We start from the raw sequence: 24876 nt of genomic DNA on the forward strand, positions 1-24876 counted from the left end.
ATAGATCGATAATTATTGGAATGTATGATCAATAGAAATTTTTTATATAAATACAATACATTTAAAGCGCTTATTTTTGCTTTATATTTGTTTCTCTAAAAATAACTAAATAGTTTAAAGCAACTCATAAAAAAAGGAAAAACTGGGATGAGAAACTAACATTTTTTTTTATTTGGCCTAATATATAGCCTAACATTTGGTTCGTATTGGTAAAAAAGGTAAAAAAATGTTTTGCGAGTGTGACTTCAAACAAATAGAATTATGGTAGACATATGAGTCACAATTTCAAAATTATCATAATTCTTATTTTGCGCATGAAGGATATTATTATATGGTCTTTATAAACAAATTGAAGCCATATTAGGCAGGACTAGAGGGACTCATGAATGGTTATTGCAGGTCAATATGTCATAGCATATTCTGACATTAATCCTTCGTATATCAGTTTTTCTTAGCAAAACAATATAACATTTGTAGTTCATTGATCCTTACAAAATGAATCACTGTTTATGCTTACATCGGCCTCCCAACAACATTGTCATCGTCGGTTCTCTTGAGAGTCACATGGTCCGAGCGCCTTAACCCAAGTCCCTGGTATAATATCATCTAGTTTAGCCAGTTTCCTTGTGAAATCTAGGTCATATGTATCACATATTTACATACTGTATGTTTAGGGCATTGGTCTATACAACTTGTACAGTACTCAATTATAATACTGTATGTTTAAAGCAGCATTGGTCTATACAACTTGTACAGTACTCAATTATAATACTGTATGCTTAAAGCATTGGTCTATACAACTTGTACAGTACTCAATTATAATACTGTATGCTTAAAGCATTGGTATATACAACTTGTACAGTACTCAATTATAATACTGTATGTTTAAAGCAGCATTGGTCTATACAACTTGTACAGTACTCAATTATAATACTGTATGTTTAAAGCATTGGTATATACAACTTGTACAGTACTCAATTATAATACTGTATGTTTAAAGCAGCATTGGTATATACAACTTGTACAGTACTCAATTATAATACTGTATGCTTAAAGCATTGGTCTATACAACTTGTACAGTACTCAATTATAATACTGTATGTTTAAAGCAGCATTGGTCTATACAACTTGTACAGTACTCAATTATAATACTGTATGCTTAAAGCATTGGTATATACAACTTGTACAGTACTCAATTATAATACTGTATGTTTAAAGCATTGGTATATACAACTTGTACAGTACTCAATTATAATACTGTATGCTTAAAGCATTGGTATATACAACTTGTACAGTACTCAATTATAATACTGTATGCTTAAAGCATTGGTCTATACAACTTGTACAGTACTCAATTATAATACTGTATGCTTAAAGCATTGGTCTATACAACTTGTACAGTACTCAATTATAATACTGTATGCTTAAAGCATTGGTCTATACAACTTGTACAGTACTCAATTATAATACTGTATGTTTAAAGCAGCATTGGTATATACAACTTGTACAGTACTCAATTATAATACTGTATGTTTAAAGCAGCATTGGTCTATACAACTTGTACAGTACTCAATTATAATACTGTATGTTTAAAGCAGCATTGGTATATACAACTTGTACAGTACTCAATTATAATACTGTATGTTTAAAGCATTGGTATATACAACTTGTACAGTACTCAATTATAATACTGTATGTTTAAAGCAGCATTGGTCTATACAACTTGTACAGTACTCAATTATAATACTGTATGCTTAAAGCATTGGTCTATACAACTTGTACAGTACTCAATTATAATACTGTATGTTTAAAGCAGCATTGGTCTATACAACTTGTACAGTACTCAATTATAATACTGTATGTTTAAAGCAGCATTGGTATATACAACTTGTACAGTACTCAATTATAATACTGTATGTTTAAAGCATTGGTATATACAACTTGTACAGTACTCAATTATAATACTGTATGTTTAAAGCAGCATTGGTCTATACAACTTGTACAGTACTCAATTATAATACTGTATGTTTAAAGCAGCATTGGTATATACAACTTGTACAGTACTCAATTATAATACTGTATGCTTAAAGCATTGGTCTATACAACTTGTACAGTACTCAATTATAATACTGTATGTTTAAAGCAGCATTGGTATATACAACTTGTACAGTACTCAATTATAATACTGTATGCTTAAAGCATTGGTCTATACAACTTGTACAGTACTCAATTATAATACTGTATGCTTAAAGCAGCATTGGTCTATACAACTTGTACAGTACTCAATTATAATACTGTATGTTTAAAGCAGCATTGGTCTATACAACTTGTACAGTACTCAATTATAATACTGTATGCTTAAAGCAGCATTGGTCTATACAACTTGTACAGTACTCAATTATAATACTGTATGTTTAAAGCATTGGTATATACAACTTGTACAGTACTCAATTATAATACTGTATGTTTAAAGCAGCATTGGTCTATACAACTTGTACAGTACTCAATTATAATACTGTATGCTTAAAGCATTGGTATATACAACTTGTACAGTACTCAATTATAATACTGTATGTTTAAAGCAGCATTGGTCTATACAACTTGTACAGTACTCAATTATAATACTGTATGCTTAAAGCATTGGTCTATACAACTTGTACAGTACTCAATTATAATACTGTATGCTTAAAGCAGCATTGGTCTATACAACTTGTACAGTACTCAATTATAATACTGTATGTTTAAAGCAGCATTGGTCTATACAACTTGTACAGTACTCAATTATAATACTGTATGTTTAAAGCAGCATTGGTATATACAACTTGTACAGTACTCAATTATAATACTGTATGTTTAAAGCAGCATTGGTATATACAACTTGTACAGTACTCAATTATAATACTGTATGCTTAAAGCATTGGTCTATACAACTTGTACAGTACTCAATTATAATACTGTATGCTTAAAGCAGCATTGGTCTATACAACTTGTACAGTACTCAATTATAATACTGTATGTTTAAAGCAGCATTGGTCTATACAACTTGTACAGTACTCAATTATAATACTGTATGCTTAAAGCAGCATTGGTCTATACAACTTGTACAGTACTCAATTATAATACTGTATGTTTAAAGCAGCATTGGTATATACAACTTGTACAGTACTCAATTATAATACTGTATGCTTAAAGCATTGGTCTATACAACTTGTACAGTACTCAATTATAATACTGTATGCTTAAAGCAGCATTGGTCTATACAACTTGTACAGTACTCAATTATAATACTGTATGCTTAAAGCATTGGTATATACAACTTGTACAGTACTCAATTATAATACTGTATGTTTAAAGCAGCATTGGTCTATACAACTTGTACAGTACTCAATTATAATACTGTATGTTTAAAGCATTGGTCTATACAACTTGTACAGTACTCAATTATAATACTGTATGTTTAAAGCAGCATTGGTCTATACAACTTGTACAGTACTCAATTATAATACTGTATGCTTAAAGCATTGGTCTATACAACTTGTACAGTACTCAATTATAATACTGTATGTTTAAAGCAGCATTGGTCTATACAACTTGTACAGTACTCAATTATAATACTGTATGTTTAAAGCAGCATTGGTCTATACAACTTGTACAGTACTCAATTATAATACTGTATGCTTAAAGCATTGGTCTATACAACTTGTACAGTACTCAATTATAATACTGTATGCTTAAAGCAGCATTGGTCTATACAACTTGTACAGTACTCAATTATAATACTGTATGCTTAAAGCAGCATTGGTCTATACAACTTGTACAGTACTCAATTATAATACTGTATGTTTAAAGCAGCATTGGTCTATACAACTTGTACAGTACTCAATTATAATACTGTATGCTTAAAGCATTGGTCTATACAACTTGTACAGTACTCAATTATAATACTGTATGCTTAAAGCAGCATTGGTCTATACAACTTGTACAGTACTCAATTATAATACTGTATGCTTAAAGCATTGGTCTATACAACTTGTACAGTACTCAATTATAATACTGTATGCTTAAAGCATTGGTCTATACAACTTGTACAGTACTCAATTATAATACTGTATGCTTAAAGCAGCATTGGTCTATACAACTTGTACAGTACTCAATTATAATACTGTATGCTTAAAGCATTGGTCTATACAACTTGTACAGTACTCAATTATAATACTGTATGCTTAAAGCAGCATTGGTATATACAACTTGTACAGTACTCAATTATAATACTGTATGCTTAAAGCATTGGTCTATACAACTTGTACAGTACTCAATTATAATACTGTATGCTTAAAGCAGCATTGGTCTATACAACTTGTACAGTACTCAATTATAATACTGTATGCTTAAAGCATTGGTATATACAACTTGTACAGTACTCAATTATAATACTGTATGTTTAAAGCATTGGTCTATACAACTTGTACAGTACTCAATTATAATACTGTATGTTTAAAGCATTGGTCTATACAACTTGTACAGTACTCAATTATAATACTGTATGTTTAAAGCATTGGTCTATACAACTTGTACAGTACTCAATTATAATACTGTATGTTTAAAGCAGCATTGGTATATACAACTTGTACAGTACTCAATTATAATACTGTATGCTTAAAGCATTGGTATATACAACTTGTACAGTACTCAATTATAATACTGTATGCTTAAAGCAGCATTGGTCTATACAACTTGTACAGTACTCAATTATAATACTGTATGTTTAAAGCATTGGTATATACAACTTGTACAGTACTCAATTATAATACTGTATGCTTAAAGCAGCATTGGTCTATACAACTTGTACAGTACTCAATTATAATACTGTATGCTTAAAGCAGCATTGGTCTATACAACTTAGTACTCAATTATAATGTTTAAAGCATTACTATATGTAACATGCACATTCTACATGTTCAAAGCATGGTTTTACTGTGGAGATAGGTTGTACATTCCGTGAAATATCTTCTCATATACTGTATTGTTACTGTATTGTTTATGTATTGTTTTTAATTCTGTTTGTGGCTTTTTATTCCTTCTGTAATGAGCATTGAGGTTTTCGCATAATACGCTATAAGCCTAAATTATTAACATTATTATGTTGAGGGAGTGATATGGTACAATGGTAGGATCCAAACCTGGTATTTAGGAAGTAATGGGTTCAATTCTTTTCCCTATATTGTTTGTGTTTATCCTCTATCGTAACTACTGCGTCCTTTGCATGGTATGTTAAGTCATTTGTCCCATGCACATTACAAACATGGAATAAATAGCACCCTCAATTGCAGCAATGGATCTCTCGCATCACGCTTGAATGATTCTATAATTCATGTGAAAACAATCATTTTAGTATTAAAATCCCAGAAGTATAAAGATCAACAAATTATCACAAAACTGAAAAAGAAAGAAAGAGCGATGTTCGTTGAAAAAGAAACATAATATCGGTATTCAAACAGGTCTTGATAAACTATTTATAAACAAAGTCCATTTAGCTCTGTCTACACTTATCAAACTAGTTTGTGTGAGTGTGATGTGCCTAACAGCCTAAATATGGTAGTGATATGCTTAAATGTGGTAGTGATATGACATCATCATGTCCATATAATTTTTTTTGTCATATAAAGGTTGATAGCGCTTTACTAAAACTTGACACTTGGGCTATTACCCACAACACAGTTTGAAGTTCAGGAACATTAACATTTATAACTAAAACGATACTATAGGTCTTGTGTCGATTAGTGTATCCCTATTATACCAACAACAGCAGACATCAGTTTTGACCTAACGAAACAAGTGCATTACATTTTGCATAATAATAACACTTTTCAATGCCCACGCACTGATTTAATAATTATACTTTTAAAATCTATTATATAAACAGTTACCGTATATGTAATTGTTAACAGGCCCATTTTCAAATACAGGTACTTCAGATACAGTACACAATTCTAATCATTATGAAATCATTGTACAGTAAAGTGTACAGTACAGGAAAGTATAATAATAACCACCCTAGGCCTACTTGGTAGTGATTGTGAATGTTAGATTAGATTGTTGGAAAACAAACAGGAAAGAGGCCCATGCAATTCTCTGATAATATCTCTATAATTTATGTATACTACGTGCTAATGAACTGTAATATTACAATTACTGTTGTATATCCAAGAAAATGTGATTTAACTAATTTTAACTTATAGTTCTATTTCATCTGTGTGTTGTTGTTGATGTTGTTTTATACTAATAATAATAATGTAAACTTATTGGGCTTCAGTGTCCATCAGAGATCATGACAAAGAATTTTGCAAATTACATTGAACTGAATATTCCACCGCACCCAACTTAAAGCTTGCAAATTATAATGCAAAAGATAGGACATCAAATTAAGCTCAGGTCTTCATTTTTACCTTTTTTAGACCCTCCCTATTTTAAAATCCAGGATCAATTTAAACATGGCCGCCATTTCTTTGTTACTTTTTTTTACATAACAGGATCATCGCAGAAGACATAGCAGTAGTACACTGTATGCTCATACTCTCCATCAACCTAGAAATACGCGACTGACCAGGGGTGCAGCTTCAACTGGTCAAATTACAGCAGCCATATTTTGATGAGAACATCCCTATAGTGATATGCGCTACTTGGATTATATAGAAATTATCACTCTGGTTTCTTTTCCAATAGGTAAAAAAAATCCAAATATATTAGGGTATTTGATGATTCTATTCTAGCATGGGTAACAATAACAAACTATTTACAGAACCCACATTCAGTGCACTGTGACCTTTCGCATAGCTTCTATCACAAGATATAATAGGACAAAGAGTAAATAATTGTGGAAGGTCATTGTATTTAAGAGGCCGGGGGTAAATATGATGAGGCCAAGGTACTGTAGTACTGAACAACGTGAGTAATGCTGAGCTGTATACTGTAACCTTTTTTGTTAGTTGAGTTTATAACTGTGGTATATCATTACTGATTAATGAACCTAATGTTTCTTTCAAATAAAACAAAAACGTTTTCTTTATCATTTTTTAAATGTTGCTAAAGGTTGAAATAGGAAAAGGTATTTTTAACCATTGTTTTGAGCCAAATAACCAGGAATAGTTATTCTTTTCTGCTGGCAATAACATCAAGGTAATTCATTAATTATTTCCTTGCAACAGAAACAGGCTGTGAGTATTTACAAGTGTTTAAATTTTATGAAAGCGAAAAGAAAAAGTTAAATAGAAAGTATCTAATTATTGAAGATGTTGAGGTGCAATTCAGCAAGTAGCAGTAATAAACAGAAAACTATGTGGATATCAAACTATGAACACAGTATTAACATAAGCCATTTGTCATGTATCTAGTCCATTGTGTGGATATCAAACTACTGTATGAACACAGTAAATTAACATAAGCCATTTGTCATGTATCTAGTCCATTGTGTGGATATCAAACTATGAACACAGTATTAACATAAGCCATTTGCCATGTATCTAGTCCATTGTGTGGATATCAAACTATGAACACAGTATTAACATAAGCCATTTGCCATGTATCTAGTCCATTATGTGGATATCAAACTATGAACACAGTATTAACATAAGCCATTTGTCATGTATCTAGTCCATTGTGTAGGATCAAACTATGAACACAGTATTAACATAAGCCATTTGTCATGTATCTAGTCCATTGTGTGGATATCAAACTATGAACACAGTATTAACATAAGCCATTTGTCATGTATCTAGTCCATTGTGTGGATATCAAACTATGAACACAGTATTAACATAAGCCATTTGTCATACTTGCTTGCTTGATACTTGCTTGATGTTATGGGTCGGTTAGAAAGCTAAATATAGCTTATATGACCCTTCTTGTCTTCGTATGACTCCGGGCTCCGGGTACACATAATGTTCCAAAGTGATTATAAATATGAAAAGGTAAACTTGCAGTCAAGGGACTTCCAATGACCATTGAGGAGTGACTTGAACAGATTTAAATTTGGAGCATTTACAACATTAGATGGCAAGTTATTCCATGAGTCCACAACTCTACAACTGAAGGAAAACTTCCTGGAATTAAGCCTAAACTTGTTTTTATATAGCTTGTATTCATGACCTCTAGTTCCATGACAATCAACAAATGTAAAAAACTTTCTGCATTCAATAGCGTCAAGACCATTTATAATTCTGAAGATTTGGATCATATCCGCTCTTAATCGTCTGTACTCCAGTGTAGGTAAACCCAAAAACTTCAATCTATACGGATATGCCAAATGTTTTATTTCTGACAATGATTTGGTAGCTCTTCGTTGAACCGACTCGATTTTCTTAATCAGTCCAATTTGATGAGGTGCCCAGACACAACAGTTAAATTCCAAGATAGGGCGGACTAAAGATTTGTATAGACTAAGAAACATATCCTTATCATTGTAACAAAAAGTCCTTTTGATGAGACCCACTATTTTATTTGCCTTAGCAACACAGCAATTTATATGATAATCAAAGTTCAATTTATGATCAAAGTATACTCCGAGATCCTTTTCTATAGCAGTCTCTTCAATTTTAACTTTATCTTGTACATTTACAAAATACTCATTCTTCTCATTTGTTTTCCCTATATACAACATCTTGCACTTGTTGGCATTGAAAGGTAGTTGCCATCTGGTCGACCAATTAAACATATTATCAAGTGAGATCTGCAATTTTTCTTTGGATTCCCCATAATCATAAACTTTAGTATCATCAGCGAACATCTTAACTTCTGATACTGCAACTTCAGGCAAGTCATTGATAAAGAGTAAGAATAAAATCGGACCAAGCACACTTCCTTGCGGAACACCACTTATCACATCCGACCATTTCGACAGAGTCCCATTTAACATTACTCGTTGTCTTCTACCTTTTAAGAAGTCTTGAATCCAATTATAGACGTTACCGGAGATACCATAAGCTTCAACCTTCCTTAACAGTCTCATATGAGGTACAGAATCGAAGGCCTTTTGGAAGTCCAAATATGCCACATCAATATCACGCCCTTCATCTAAAAGCTTAGACCAATGTTCTACTATCTCTAATAGTTGAGTTGTTGTGGATCTACCGGACCTAAAGCCATGTTGATGTTCCGATAATAAGTTATTGTTGACAAAATGCTTAATTAAAGAATCTCTAATAATACTTTCCATAACTTTACAACAAACAGCAGTCAAGCTAACAGGCCGATAATTATTTACTTCCACCCTGCTTCCTTTTTTAAAAATAGGTACAATATGAGCTTCTTTCCAATTCCGAGGAACAATACCTTCTTTCAATGAATTAGAAAAAATTTTACTTAGCGGCTCAGAAATATAAGCTCTGCACTCTCTTAAAATCATAGGGTGAATACCATCAGGTCCTGGGCTCTTAGTCACATTTAACTTCTTTAAATATTTTTCAACAATTTGGGGTGATATTTCAACTTCAGAACAAACTGTATCAAAAACTCTTCTTTGAAACTCTGGTACGTTATCAATATCTTCCCTTACAAAAACTGTAGAGAAAAAAGTATTAAGTATCTCAGTCTTGGACTGATCATCACTGTGTGCCACATTGTTCTCATCTTTCAGGGATGGTAGTCTCGCTTTAACCTTGGTTTTGGAGTTTACATATCGCCAGAATGATTTGGGTTTCTGTTTTATTTCTGAAGCAATCATTTTTTCAAAGTTCCAAATGGCCTTCCTTTTCATGGATGTTACTTTATTTCTAGCATCTTTAAATTTTGCTTTATTAGATCTGCTTGGACAATGGTTATACCTAAACCATGCTTTTCTTTTAAGCTTTATCATTTTCTTCATACCCTTGTTTATCCAAAGAGGCTCTTTGACCTTACTGTTGTCCCCCTTTTTTGCCTTGGGAATGTGCCGTCCACTAGTTTCTGCAATAATTTCACTAAACAAATTCCAACACTCTTCTGTTCCACCATTTTCAAATTTCCCCTCCCAATCAATCTTTTTTAGTTCTTCATTTATTTGAACATAATCACCGTAATGATAATTTGGTTTTAACAAGATATTGTCTTGCGACTCAATGTAACAATCAAATTTAAATGTTAATACTGCGTGATCGCTTTTACCGAGTGGTGCACTGTAACAAATGTCATCGATCATGTCCTCTTCATTTGTAAAAACCAAGTCTAAAAGACTAGGATTCTGTCCATCTCTAAATCTAGTTGCTTGTGTTACATGTTGAAAGTAAAAATGATCCTGAACCCAGTTCATAAAATTTGTTCCATCATGACTATCAGAGTATCCTGATGCTTGATTAATCCAATCAATCACAATCTGGACCATCTCCTCAATTAATTTTTCTATTTCAACTTTTCTAACTTCTTCTTTTTTATTAATAATATCAACTGCAGAAGCCAAGCTATCCAATTTGAGCATTATTGTTGATAGCGCTTTCCTAACACCAGACAATCCAGTTCCCAAAGATTCTTTGCTAGGGCTAGGCCTACCCAGGCCCATCTGTGCTTCCACACATCCATCACACATCCAGATTAGATTTTTATTTCCCTTTTGTAAAACATTGTATTCTTTAGTGGACATCGACTTTGTACAGCTTAAATGGACCCAAACATTACAGCTTTCACACATTAATGCTTTGTCCCCTTCATTTACCGCGTCTTCACACGTTCTACATTTTACCTTATTAGGCACACTTTCGTTACTGCTGGCATCGGCCGAAACACCTGCATCAGGCAGAAGAGAAGCCTCGTTGGACCTTTTTTTATTCATATTTAGATAGGCCTAGGCCTAGCAGTAGTCCAACTAAAGAAAATGATATATATCTGGTTCAATGGTTCGCGAAGTATTTAGTTTAATGTTTAAGCAATTAAACAGAACTTCGATGCTAACTCTATTATAGATTGTATTGTAGATTTTAGCGGATTTTCAGAATCAGTCTTCAGACGAATTCGAATACACGTCCGACCCGCGCGCCCTCTATAGTTACTCTATGTATCTAGTCCATTGTGTGGATATCAAACTATGAACACAGTATTAACATAAGCCATTTGTCATGTATCTAGTCCATTGTGTGGATATCAAACTATGAACACAGTATTAACATAAGCCATTTGTCATGTATCTAGTCTATTGTGTGGATATCAAACTATGAACACAGTATTAACATAAGCCATTTGTCATGTATCTAGTCCATTGTGTGGATATCAAACTATGAACACAGTATTAACATAAGCCATTTGTCATGTATCTAGTCTATTGTGTGGATATCAAACTATGAACACAGTATTAACATAAGCCATTTGTCATGTATCTAGTCCATTGTGTGGATATCAAACTATGAACACAGTATTAACATAAGCCATTTGTCATGTATCTAGTCCATTGTGTGGATATCAAACTATGAACACAGTATTAACATAAGCCATTTGTCATGTATCTAGTCTATTGTGTGGATATCAAACTATGAACACAGTATTAACATAAGCCATTTGTCATGTATCTAGTCCATTGTGTGGATATCAAACTATGAACACAGTATTAACATAAGCCATTTGTCATGTATCTAGTCTATTGTGTGGATATCAAACTATGAACACAGTATTAACATAAGCCATTTGTCATGTATCTAGTCTATTGTGTGGATATCAAACTATGAACACAGTATTAACATAAGCCATTTGCCATGTATCTAGTCCATTGTGTGGATATCAAACTATGAACACAGTATTAACATAAGCCATTTGTCATGTATCTAGTCCATTGTGTGGATATCAAACTATGAACACAGTATTAACATAAGCCATTTGTCATGTATCTAGTCCATTGTGTGGATATCAAACTATGAACACAGTATTAACATAAGCCATTTGCCATGTATCTAGTCCATTGTGTGGATATCAAACTATGAACACAGAATTAACATAAGCCATTTGTCATGTATCTAGTCTATTGTGTGGATATCAAACTATGAACACAGTATTAACATAAACCATTTGTCATGTATCTAGTCCATTGTGTGGATATCAAACTATGAACACAGTATTAACATAAGCCATTTGTCATGTATCTAGTCTATTGTGTGGATATCAAACTATGAACACAGTATTAACATAAGCAATTTGTCATGTATCTAGTCTATTGTGTAGGATCAAACTATGAACACAGTATTAACATAAGCCATTTGTCATGTATCTAGTCCATTGTGTGGATATCAAACTATGAACACAGTATTAACATAAGCCATTTGTCATGTATCTAGTCCATTGTGTGGATATCAAACTATGAACACAGTATTAACATAAGCCATTTGTCATGTATCTAGTCCATTGTGTGGATATCAAACTATGAACACAGTATTAACATAAGCCATTTGCCATGTATCTAGTCCATTGTGTGGATATCAAACTATGAACACAGTATTAACATAAGCCATTTGTCATGTATCTAGTCTATTGTGTAGGATCAAACTATGAACACAGTATTAACATAAGCCATTTGTCATGTATCTAGTCCATTGTGTGGATATCAAACTATGAACACAGTATTAACATAAGCCATTTGCCATGTATCTAGTCCATTGTGTGGATATCAAACTATGAACACAGTATTAACATAAGCCATTTGTCATGTATCTAGTCCATTGTGTGGATATCAAACTATGAACACAGTATTAACATAAGCCATTTGTCATGTATCTAGTCTATTGTGTATAGTCCAGCTGTACAATGATACAACTGATCACTTTAAGTGCAACCATCACATTCTACAGCATAATTTTTCTATGTATTTTTCTAAATTTGTTAAATGTCGGTTTTATTGTATCGTTCAAGTTGACAGGGGCTGGTCAAGCACATCACAAGATGACAGTTTTATACTTTTGCTTTTCCGCTACTCTCCTGTTATACTTATATGTTTGTTTTTTTGCTATGTAGAAAGATTGAAAATAAATAAATAAATAATAAATTATAATATACAAAATACGTCGAGTGATACTACTATACTACAGTTAGCTAGATTTAAATTTGTTAAAATTCAGCAGCTTTAAAACTGAGTCTCAGCACAGTAAATAATTAAAGTCAGCTTTGTAATTTTATGAGAAAGCAGTATAAAATGCTTTTCATTTTCAATAGGTTTGCGAATGGCCTTGATGGCATCTACTGCATCCTAATGGAGCTATGATCTGCCGTTGAAACACATTTTATAATGCTTAATGACCGTAGATTACATTCATACATAATATGACTGCAGCTCCATCCAAGTAAGCCAGTCACTAAGCAAGTTCATTGGATTAACACAGCAGCGGCCAATGCATTCACTATGAAATCTTACAAATGCATATACTACTATTGGGTCAGCTAACCTTCAACTGGTTTTAACTAAGTCAAATGAAACACATTTCAACACCATTTGAAAAAGATCAATTTCAAACCACAAAAACATGTTGTTTACTTTGAATAAATTATTATATTGTACAATATCAACAAACACAAAGAAGTCAACCAAAACAAACACATATGAGATTTGGATGCATAAATCACAGAACATCCACAAAAAAGTACACTTGAAAGTATCTGTACATAATAAATACATTAAAAAATTAGCTACAGTGTATTTTTAGTACTGTAATTCTTGTAGGTGTGGGCACCTCCTGTATCTTCAGCTAAAATAGTGTTTGTGGATGTCCTAGTAAAACTCAGTCATTCCTATACAAGTTTTTTAAATGGCTGTGGCTATATTTAGAGGCACCAGGGTACACACTACTCCCTTCTGACTTTTGTATGATCGTGTTCCTCAGTCCTTAAAATATCATATTAAGTAATTTTGTTAATGATAATTTGCAGCCATCAGAAAGTTATATTTAACAAAATTGCAATGGCTGGAAAATTGAGAGCCACTATTGGAAGCAGCTTTCTGTCTTTCGATTTTGGACTAGCATTTGACCTTTTTCAAAATGGGAGCTCAACTCTGTATACTTCCAATGTGTATATTTTCACAAATGTACTCCCGCAACAACTCATTTTGCCAAAATTGATACAATTTCAATAAACAGTTATTTTTGCCATAGTATAGAAAATGTATAAATATAGCATGTAAACTTAAATCACCTACCTATCATCTTGTATTATCTCTTTTTTATCTCGATACCAGGTGATGATCGGGCGTGGAACAGCGGCCTCTGTCGGGCAAGTCAGTCGAACAGCTTGTCCCGCTTTATAATTCAGGTTGATTCGAGCCTTGGATAACTTTGGCATTTCTGTAAGATACGCACCATATGTTTCAATGCTATTATCTGTTTTAGCTGCATGGCTGGAAATATAACTTTCAGTAAATAAAATGTTCTTTTAAACTGTAAGTAGGTAAATTTCCTAAATCATTGAAAAACTAAAATATTGTGGGTATGGTGGAAAGAGGTATATGGAATGGCTATTCAAGAATAGGTCTATACAAACTGTAAAATTTAAATAAATTGTTATTTATATAAGTTATTAATATTAAAATGATAGATTGTAATAACTGACAATAAAGATATATATCATTTTCTCATCCTAATTTGATAATCTACCTTTCAACAATATTTTTATAGAAAATTGGATGATCAGTACATGGCATTTTGTTTTTGATAAACTCAACGCACACACTTAACACATTTTGATTGGCTTAGCTTCTCAGCTTGACCCAACCTGGTTCCATATTTCTTTCCAAAAGAAGAAGTAAAGGCTGTGTATGTACATCTGATTTATAGTACAATTAATTAATCTGATCACAAATTCCACACCAACTTTAACTACATTCTATATATTTATAGTAAATAATAAATGTTGCATTTTAAAGCAGTATACACTTTTAACATTTTCATTTAAAAATGCAAAATACATACAAAGTACAGTTAGTATATGCAATCATAGAGAGAAACACTATAACATCTCTATGATACAATGTAAATACTCAGTCTTTTGTATACAGAATTCATTTTGAGATAATAATTTTGAAACGTATTATTCTCAAAAAAACAATGATCTATATTGTACAATCAAATATCAGTAACAGCTTCTATTAATATTGTCAAATAATTTAGAAAAAGTTTAAATTTCAAACATTTTTGTTACAATAATTGCAGAAACAAGCATTGAGATTATCTTCAAGCTTTCCAACAGTTTATGTTGAAACATGGTCATGGAATGATCTAAATGCCAAATATGTAATTATCAGATTAAAAGGAAGATTCAGAAGGTTTTCCCTGACATAGTATAAAGCTCTGTCTACAATATCAAACTTTATGTGACAAAAACATGTGATGTGCCCATATATGGACATGATGATGTCATATTGCTACCATATTTAAGCATATCACTACTATATTTGGGCACATCACACTTTTTTTGTCAAACTGGTTTGATAGTGTAGATAGAGCTTTATAGTGGGTGTCAAATAAAAAACATGAAACAATTGCATATTAATTTATACAACATTGTAATTGTTCAATTAATTCTTCAAACTAAGATCTCTAGTAAAAAAAAAGATTCACATACAAATCATATTCTTAAGCTCCGTCAGTGTACACTATCAAACTAGTTTGACAAACAAAGTGTGATGTGCCCAAATATGGTGGTGATATGCCTAAATATGGTAGTGATATGACATCATCATGCCCATATATGGGCACATCACATAAAGTTTGATAGTGTAGACAGAGCTTTAAGCATGGTTCTAATAGGATGCATGCAATGGCATATCTATGTAAAGTACTACCGTACTACTAAACTAAATGTTTCAAAATTCATCACAAACCATAAGAATTTGTGGTAACCAGGTCGTGCGATGTGTATGTACAGTAGCATTTATACCAACCAGATTTGGAGGCAGGAGAAATAAGAGCATTTTCATACAATGCGTTGGTTTCATTGAGTGTGTTTAAGTGGCAGCCACAATGATGCCATACAAAGCACAATTAATTGAAAGAATGTTTACTGATGAAAGTGACCAAGACTAAAGGACCCCTTCCCTGCAATTTTGGACGTTTTTTGGAAAATAATACATATATATCACTTTAAAAACATTAAACCATGTCATTTCTTGTCTTAAATGTACGTTTTATGGTAAATTATGATAAAAAGACACTAGCTTGAAATTGATTTCTTTTCGCAGTAATTTTAATTTAATTCCTTTAAATAGCAACAATTTATTCATAAAATGCTTCACTTACAAGCTGCAAACACATAAATTATATAACATGAAATCTTTTCTAGGTAATGCTGGTTTCTTGGGAATATCTATCAAAGTTGACATCTGATAGGATAAAGGTTAAAGGTTAAACAGGAGTGAGGGAGTGCATGATAGTTTGCCAAATTTCAGTAAGCAGTTTGGTGGATGACTGATGAAAATGTCTGACCAAACTGAACTCTACCTAACACACTTCCAAATATGGACATATTGATTTGCATAAACATCCACTAGAAGAATATGAATAAAGTTGAATATAATTTTCAATAATATATTTGATTTAGAATAAAATTATTAAAAATCTTACTGGCTATGCTGAATGTTACGTCTTGGCTACACACTTGAGAGCTTGAGTTTAAGATCCTTAAACAGCACTGATACAGACCAGAATCAGAGAATGCTGCTTTTTGGCGTGCCATAGCAAAGTACAAAGTTCCATTGGGAAACGTTTCAATGTTACTATCTTCATTATCCAACTGTTTTCGATTTTTTAACCAAATGATATTGCCAGTTAACGCATCCTGGCCTGAGACTTTACAGTTTATATACGCTGAATGTTTTCGCAGGGCAACTACATCTTGAACATCAAACTGTATATCCAGTTGACTGCTGACGCCTATAACAACAACAAAATACATTATTATATTTGGGCTTCTGTAACTAACAACCGTTTTGTATTTATTCGTACAAAGTCATTATCAAACACTATTATTTTTATATTTCTAAAACTCTATCCTCTTAAAAAAGCCAATTTACAGAAAAAACAAATGTTGATCATAGATTCCAATAATGATTGATTGTGTTTTGTATTTGTTGTTCATTCATCAAATACAAGAGGATACCCTATAAGCTCTACAGCTTGTTTCCCCGACATAAAAAAAAAACATACATCAAAAATCTTAACAAGCAAAATCAGAAGTTGCATTTCAGAAGATGTTTTAAGTTTATATTTGAATGTATTATGATTTCCAATGTTCTTTAAATTCATAGTTGTTTCATAATTTTGTTTGTTTTTTTAAAGCACTTTTATTTTTTTATAAATCAATGTATCTAATGTTTTAAACATTTTTACTCACATGTGTCAAATTACGCCATAATATAATGTGAAAAATAACCTTGTATTTTTCTGTACAAAAACAAGTTTCTTATATTTTGTGCATTTTGATGACCTAGGCTTTGAGGATTAATGCATTTTAAATCAAAGAGTAAAATGTTCAAAAACATAATCATCGAACCAAGAGTTGGCGGCATATGTCATTGCTGGAAGACTAAATCTCCCAGAGCCTCAAAACACACATTATGCATAGTTACAGCAAATTTTGACTTGCCATGGTCATGTCACGTAATCCCAAAGGAACCAGGATCTAATGAATACCAGCTTGCAATGCAGGTATACTGGAATTCCTGTCAAGAGATCCATCGCAGTTTGTAAACAACTGCACAAGATATTATTAACTTATTATATGAATATATTATATACTCTGGCTCCACCTGTACAGCACTTCATCTCTAGGGCTCACAAAATAGGCATTCATAATGTCAGACGGCAATCATCATCCTTTTTGTCAACACAATCATTGAATGAGAACATACAACTTGAGCCAACTGAGTGGGCCTTTTCAGGGAAATTTAAGTGTATTGTTGAGTGGGATGTAATAGGTTTATTATTATTGATAAATTGAATTAAATTGAATGTTACAGTAATTTGTGAAATTTAATACATGGTGAAAACTTGGAAAGTTGTATTATTTAGCAACCATAATATGCATGATATATAACACAAATTATCTCTTTGCATTAAAAGAAAAGATAAAATGCTCCTGAAAAGTTTGAATAGCAAAACACAAGTTTGAATAGCACAAGAAAGGTTTGAATAGCACAGTGTTAGCTAGCTAGTGATCGTACGTTACCGATGTTTACCAGCTAGGCCTACAAAACTAAGCCTAGCTAGGCTAAGGCCTAAAGACCGTCCACGAGAGGTCATTTGCTGCGAGCTACTTAGGTAGTGTATTGTTTCTCACTTTTTATCATAATTTACCATAAAACGTACATTTAAGACAAGGAATGACCTGGTTTAATGTTTTTAAAGTAATATATATGTATTATTTTTACAAAACGTCAAAATTGTAGGGAAAATATAGTCTATTAGCCTATAATATTACCCTAGATAAACCTCTAGTCTAAAAGGAGGTGAGGTTTAGCCATAATTAACTAAGTGTGTGCCAGCAGCGATTCCATTGCCACACACCACACTTTGCACATCCACCAGAAAATGAGTCCTTCCAACTTATGAAATACCTTGATAAATAACATGCCCTTATTTTCATATATATGTTAATATTGTGGTATGATAAACTTATACCATTAGGTCATACATAAATATGCAAAAGCAATGTACTGTACTGTTTTATATATAATGTTATTCCTGCTTAATTAAGCTTTAGGGAATATAGTAATAAAATAAACATAATAAAACAAAATAATATTTTCCTCTCATAACAAAGCTTTCTCTTTAAAAAAAAATACTTTGCAAAGATACGATGTACAATAAAAAATGTATTTATCCCAAAAAATAATAATTTATGTGATAGAAATTTAAAATGTCTTTTGAATAAAAATTAGGTTTAAATACAAAACTGAAATTTGGTAAAAAAATGAATGGATAGATATGCAAATTCAATATCAAAATTAAAACATTTACATACTATGAGGGACCATTTCAAAATTATCTATACTGTACTGCAGTTACTGCAGTAACTATATTTGTTTATCTTTTAAACCTGTTTATGGAATTATTTAATACGCTTGTTATCAGTGTCTCTTAGACCCCATTTACACTTACGATTTAGGCCGGCTCTGGGTCGGCAATTGATAATGTGTAAATACTCCAAAAATTTAGGCCGGCCCTGGGCCGGACGCAGATCTGGGCAACCTCTCCAGGTAGGTTCAGGAGCGGCTTTTACGTTTTGGGCCGGCTTACGCAGTGAACCGTGAACAACGTTTGACCTTTTTTGTAAAAAGAACCTCCTCTTCATTATCCTCATCTGTGACTTCTTTCAATAAAGTATTCCTCCGCTTGTTTTGCATATACATAAAATACAGCCATATTATAATAAAACAGTGGGGTTCATTTTGTTTTAACGGGACAAAAAACAACAATACAGTATAAATATAAAACGGTCGGTTCGCGCGGAAAGTTGAATTGACGATCGAGAGAGAAAAATGTAAACAAACTGTACTTTGTATCCCAGCATGCAATGGTACTTCCGATAAAATTATTTACGACCAGTAATCTGCGTCGCTAGTGTAAACGCTCTGAGCTGGCCTAAAAGGTAAATATTTGCAACCGGCCCAGGACCCAAACGTAAGTGTAAATGGGGTCTTAGTGTAAACTTCTACATTGAAATAATATTATATATAAAATATAATACAAATATTTAGTTACTGCAGTTACTGCAGTAGAATAATGATGACATCATCCATAAATATAATCCAATGAAGGAGTCTTTCACTTGTGTGACCTTAATCATGGATCAACTGTGAATTGTCCCAATATGGTCATTAACACAACTCATTTTTATATAATATATTATGTTCTTTGTTGAGAATACACATATGCTAAGGTCAAGTTTGAATACTATTACATAAGCAGCTGTCACTTAAGAATTCATTTTGAAGGCCTAGCTACGATAATTATCATCTTCAACAATTTCCTCTTACACAAAACATTGTTAATCCGATTCTCTTAATATTAAAATTATCTCCTTTGATTTGAATAAAATTACTTTACTACTTTGGTGAAACATCTATTCTTATTTTATATATTACAATATAAAATTTGGTATTATTATTATAATAAATTACAAACAAACATTTATTTTTTACAATTATTTTCTAATGACTAACCAGGAATACAGTTAAATTATATTAATATTTGTGTTTTAAAAGATATTATAATATACCTAAATACATCTTTTTTTTTAACTCCTCTGTAAAAATATTTTTTTTATTGGTCCCTGTATATAAGTAACTGTAAATTGTAGTAGTAATATTATAATAATAACTGTAGTATTATATAATTGATTGTAGCCTTCAGTTTGTTGTGAAGTATGTAAGTATATTCTTAAGTATATAAGTGTATTCTTTGTCCATCATTCCGTTACCTCATTTTTTAGAGCAGCTGCGATACCATCTTACAATCACTTGCCTTTATCCTTGTATTCATTATTTAAAACATTCTACACAATTTTATTGTCAACGTACAATTTGATGAATGAAATTGTAATTGCTGTAATGTATAATATAATAACTGTCTGTAGTATACTGCAGTATACTGTATTAAATACATTCATTGTAAAGCCAAGGCAAACTAACAAAATATTTCCTATCTTTATATTTTAACATTATTTAAATAAAAAATGTAAATGATTTTTATTTTGTCAAGATTTACCTTTGAACACACAAAAACATGAGAATGATGGTTAAATATCATCATTTTTAGTATTTAAAAAAATAAATAACACTTATAAAATCAAATCAAAATCAGGGATGAATTAAACCACATTTTAAAGTTAGTTAACACAAGTTAAATTTTATTGATATTTTCCTATTCTTTTATAATAAAATATTAGTAGCCTTTTGATTATAATGTGGGTTGAAGTAAGAAGACTTTATTTAAACATAACATTTAATGTTTTCCTTATGTTTTTGTGATCAGTTTTTCGAGGAAATTAATTCAACTGTTTGATTTCATACATTTTCCATTTTTACATTACATGAAATAAAACAATATTAATATAGAAATGAATACTCTTCACCTCCACCCAAAGCGTTCCAACTCAAATGACTGTCAACACAATTATGGGAAGAGAGAGAGTAAATTGAAATATATGAAAATAGGCCAAAACGTCTCAGTGGTCGGAAATGTTCTGGTGGCTTGAAAGGTTTCTTTTAATGTTATTGTGGTTCCAGGACGATTCGGCCCTGAGACGATTCGGTCCGGGACTATTTGGCCCACTTTTGGGCCGCAACATCCCACTTTTTGGGCCGAAGTGTCTCACTTTAGACCAAATTCATATTAATTTTTTTTTGGTACCGTATTTATCAAGTTTTTAAAGGTGTTTAACTATCCGTATTATTGATATTGACAATGTTGATATAAAAAAACGTAATTTGATATTCAATTTATTACTTCGTAAACCTTGTTTATTCCGTGCATTTGCCAAGCGGCCAACAGAGGGCGTAACTTGTTTACATCGTTTGCATGACTAAAAAATTATCATTTTCGACAATGTTTTCAAAATGTTTGCTTTATTGCATCTTTATCCCTAGTAGTACTACCCTATCGTCTCTCTGAAAATAAAGTTTGGGGAAAAAAGCTTATTCTATGCTTATAAAATGCATATCAAAGCCGATAAACTTTAAGTGTGCCAAATCGTCTCAGGGCCGAAAAGTCCCGGGCCGAATCGTTCCAGGGCCAAATCGTCCCGAGCCAAATTGTCCTGCGCCGAATCGTCCCGGGCCGAATCGTCTCAGGCCAAATTGTCCCGTTACCTTTATTGTTGGTCAAATAAATATATGAAATTTCATTTCATTACATTTCTCTTTATTTATGACTTCATATCCATAGAATTATAACATTACATATAATAAATAAACAAAAGTAAACAAGATATTAGTAGTTACCATCATGGGAGAAATTAAGAATGACATTTGTGTACAAAAACAATCAATTTACAATTAGTATTTTTAAAATTCAGAAAATAGACATCAAATGCAAAAATCATAGCGATATTATAATTAAATTTATTTTCAACTCAATTCTGGTTTAATATAAAATATTATCAGTATTATTATCTCTATGATAAAATAAATTATGAAATCCAACATTGTAACATGCCTTTTTTGCTTAATCTATTAAAAAAAATTTAAATATACATCAAAAGTATCTGCTGTGGTATCCTTGTAGGTAAGTTTCACAACCCACCGCTGGTGTCTTTTAGGAAGGGTAAATCCTAGGCCCAACATGTAGCAGCTAAGCACACACTTATCACAGTTAGCTCCACCACCGCTCAAGCACCAAAATGGTTCGAGTATTGTTTATTCGCACGCCTGTATGTAATCCGCATCCGTGGCCCATCAACTAAGCAATGGTGCTAACCATTAAAGCATGATACTTCACCAACAGCGATATGCTAACCGCAACAATTCTGTTCCCTCCCTGACATCCCTAGAGCACATTAGCCAGGCATCCCTAGCACATTAGCCAGCACATAATTATATGAAAATCATAGAAATTCCTCGACTTCTTACCTGTTAAAGACAGTACCAACACGCTGCATAAATAAACTATTACATCGGTCAATATAGCCATTTTTTTTCGTAAATATGCACCAAAATCATCTTGTGAGTACAGTATGCAACAATAAAAACGCTTTTCAAATTCTTGCGCAAAAACAGGCTTGCAGTAACGTTGAATCAAACACTATGTGTTGACCATGACCAGATTAAGGTCATCCTTTCGTTTTACGGAGCTACTTTTCTGTTGTTTGGCCAGCGGATTGGAAGAGAGACGATGACCCGATGTCGGTGTCGTCCCAGGGCACGGCTATATTCTACATACAATCATTACTCCCCCTGTTATTTTATAGATGTTTCTATAATATTGATAATATTCCAACCGGGTCCTTTAATTAAATCCGTTTTAGTAGCTCTGAAGGAAAACCTCAATTGACGATAAATGGACGTTGTGTTGTTTTTTTTACATTTTACAATGTTGTGAATGTACTGTGCATTCGACATTGTACGTGTGTTGTTGAACTTTTGTTACCTTTACAATCAAGATCGCTCATGCATTTCAGTTTCTATAATTTATAGTAATCGAAAGAGCGAAAACAAATAAGCGACGAATGCAGTTTTTTATTGCACTGTGCTTTGGGATAATATTTATATACATAACATAACTTAGTAGATCATGAATAACCAGAGAATGATGTGACAAGGTAGTGGTGGTAACCACACTACCACATACATCACTATCATTTACGTCATGCAACGTCATTGTCTAATCCAATCATCACAATTAGATGTACACTACAGTCAGACTGAAAAATATCAGAATTTTAAAAACAAATTCTACCATGGCGCTAAAAGGTAAAAAAATGTCATGGATCTCAATTCTCAACCAGGTACCATATCCCGGTACATACAACTATAGGTGGCGCTGTATAGATTATGAATGGACAATCAAATACCGACCAATCAATGGAGGTATGTTCAGAGCGTCATTCTGACGACTGGAGCATTCTCTACTTCTCTACGGAGCGCCATTTATGCCTTTTTAAATATCAATAACAGAAATAGTACTACTACGGTAACTGCTCAAGTGAACCCAAATTAGCACCAGGGTAGCACAGGGATATAAAATAGAAATAAGTCACTACTTTTAATATCGTTTCGTATGTTAAGTACAGTGTGTTCAAGTGGACACAATTTGGCCTCAGTGGAGCACGGTGATATAAAATATAAATAAATTCACCTAATTTTAATATCTTTTTGATATGTTGATTACCAGGGAATTTAACAGTGTGGCGCGTTGACCGCGAATGACTAACATACCATCTTCCCAATAATACATATGAACAAACTCATTTGCATAACAACGCACGGCATACCAAACTGTTTAAAATAGAGCTGAAAGGGGGTGTCACGAAACCTAAGACCACGAAAGCTAAGACCCCCTAAGACCTAAGATCACGAAAGCTAAGACCCAAGACCTAAGATTACAAATTCTAAGATATACTACAGCTTAAAAACAATACTTGTTTATCCATACATAATTTTAAACACGGTAGGTGTCATTTATTACCATAAATATAATTTAATACCACCGCAAAACATAGATAAACTCACATTATTTTCGCCCGTTGAGTAAATGTATATTTTTTCTTTACAACAAACAAACTTGACGGGGTGTTTGTTTGTATATATTTACTCCATTGTGTTGGTTCAGAGGATGTTTTTCTTACGCACCTGCCTTTCTTGTATTTTGACTCCAAATTTGTTGACTAACTTTATCCTGAACACCACACTTTAAAATTAGGACTTATAAGTACTTTCAGAAGGAGAAACACTATGGAGCGCCAAAAGAGCAACAATAATAGTACAAGTATAAAAACAGAAAGAAAACGAAACAAAAAAACTTATCATGATTTTTAAATTAAAATTTATTTGCCAGTATTTATTTCTTCGTACTTGCATGATTATACTATTATCATTTGCGGGGACCTCTCAGCTGGGTGTCACGAAACCTAAGACCACGAAAGCTAAGACCCCCTAAGACCTAAGATCACGAAAGCTAAGACCCAAGACCTAAGATTACAAATATTTATCTTTCGCACCTGCCTTGTATTTTAACTCCCAACATTTATTCTGAATACCACACCTTAGAATTGGCACTTTCATGAAAAAGAATCACATAAAAAGTAACAAATACATTTTTAAATTGATGATTTTACAGACGTTTTTCTCGCACACAAAATGACTAGCCTACAGTACAGTAGGCCTACCGGTGTCTGATCATTTCGGCCGCCAGTCATTTCGGCCGCCGGTTATGGAACGCCTAAAAT

General features: G+C 32.4%; 1 protein-coding gene across 1 annotated transcript in view; it reads right to left on the minus strand.

The window, feature by feature from the left end:
• The window catches only part of LOC140039984 (protogenin B-like), a 45705-nt gene extending 22767 nt beyond the window's left edge, over positions 1-22938 (minus strand). Inside the window, exons 1-3 of the mRNA XM_072085580.1 lie at positions 22562-22938; positions 16557-16865; positions 14138-14282 (exon numbers count right to left, since the gene is read on the minus strand). Of these exons, the coding sequence (XP_071941681.1) occupies positions 14138-14282; positions 16557-16865; positions 22562-22622 (515 nt within the window). The 5' untranslated portion in view covers positions 22623-22938. The remainder of the gene's footprint in view (positions 1-14137; positions 14283-16556; positions 16866-22561) is intronic.
• Positions 22939-24876: the final 1938 nt, after the last annotated feature.

This window comes from Antedon mediterranea, chromosome 2, assembly GCF_964355755.1.
Source record: "Antedon mediterranea chromosome 2, ecAntMedi1.1, whole genome shotgun sequence".
Taxonomy (NCBI): Eukaryota; Metazoa; Echinodermata; class Crinoidea; order Comatulida; family Antedonidae; genus Antedon; species Antedon mediterranea.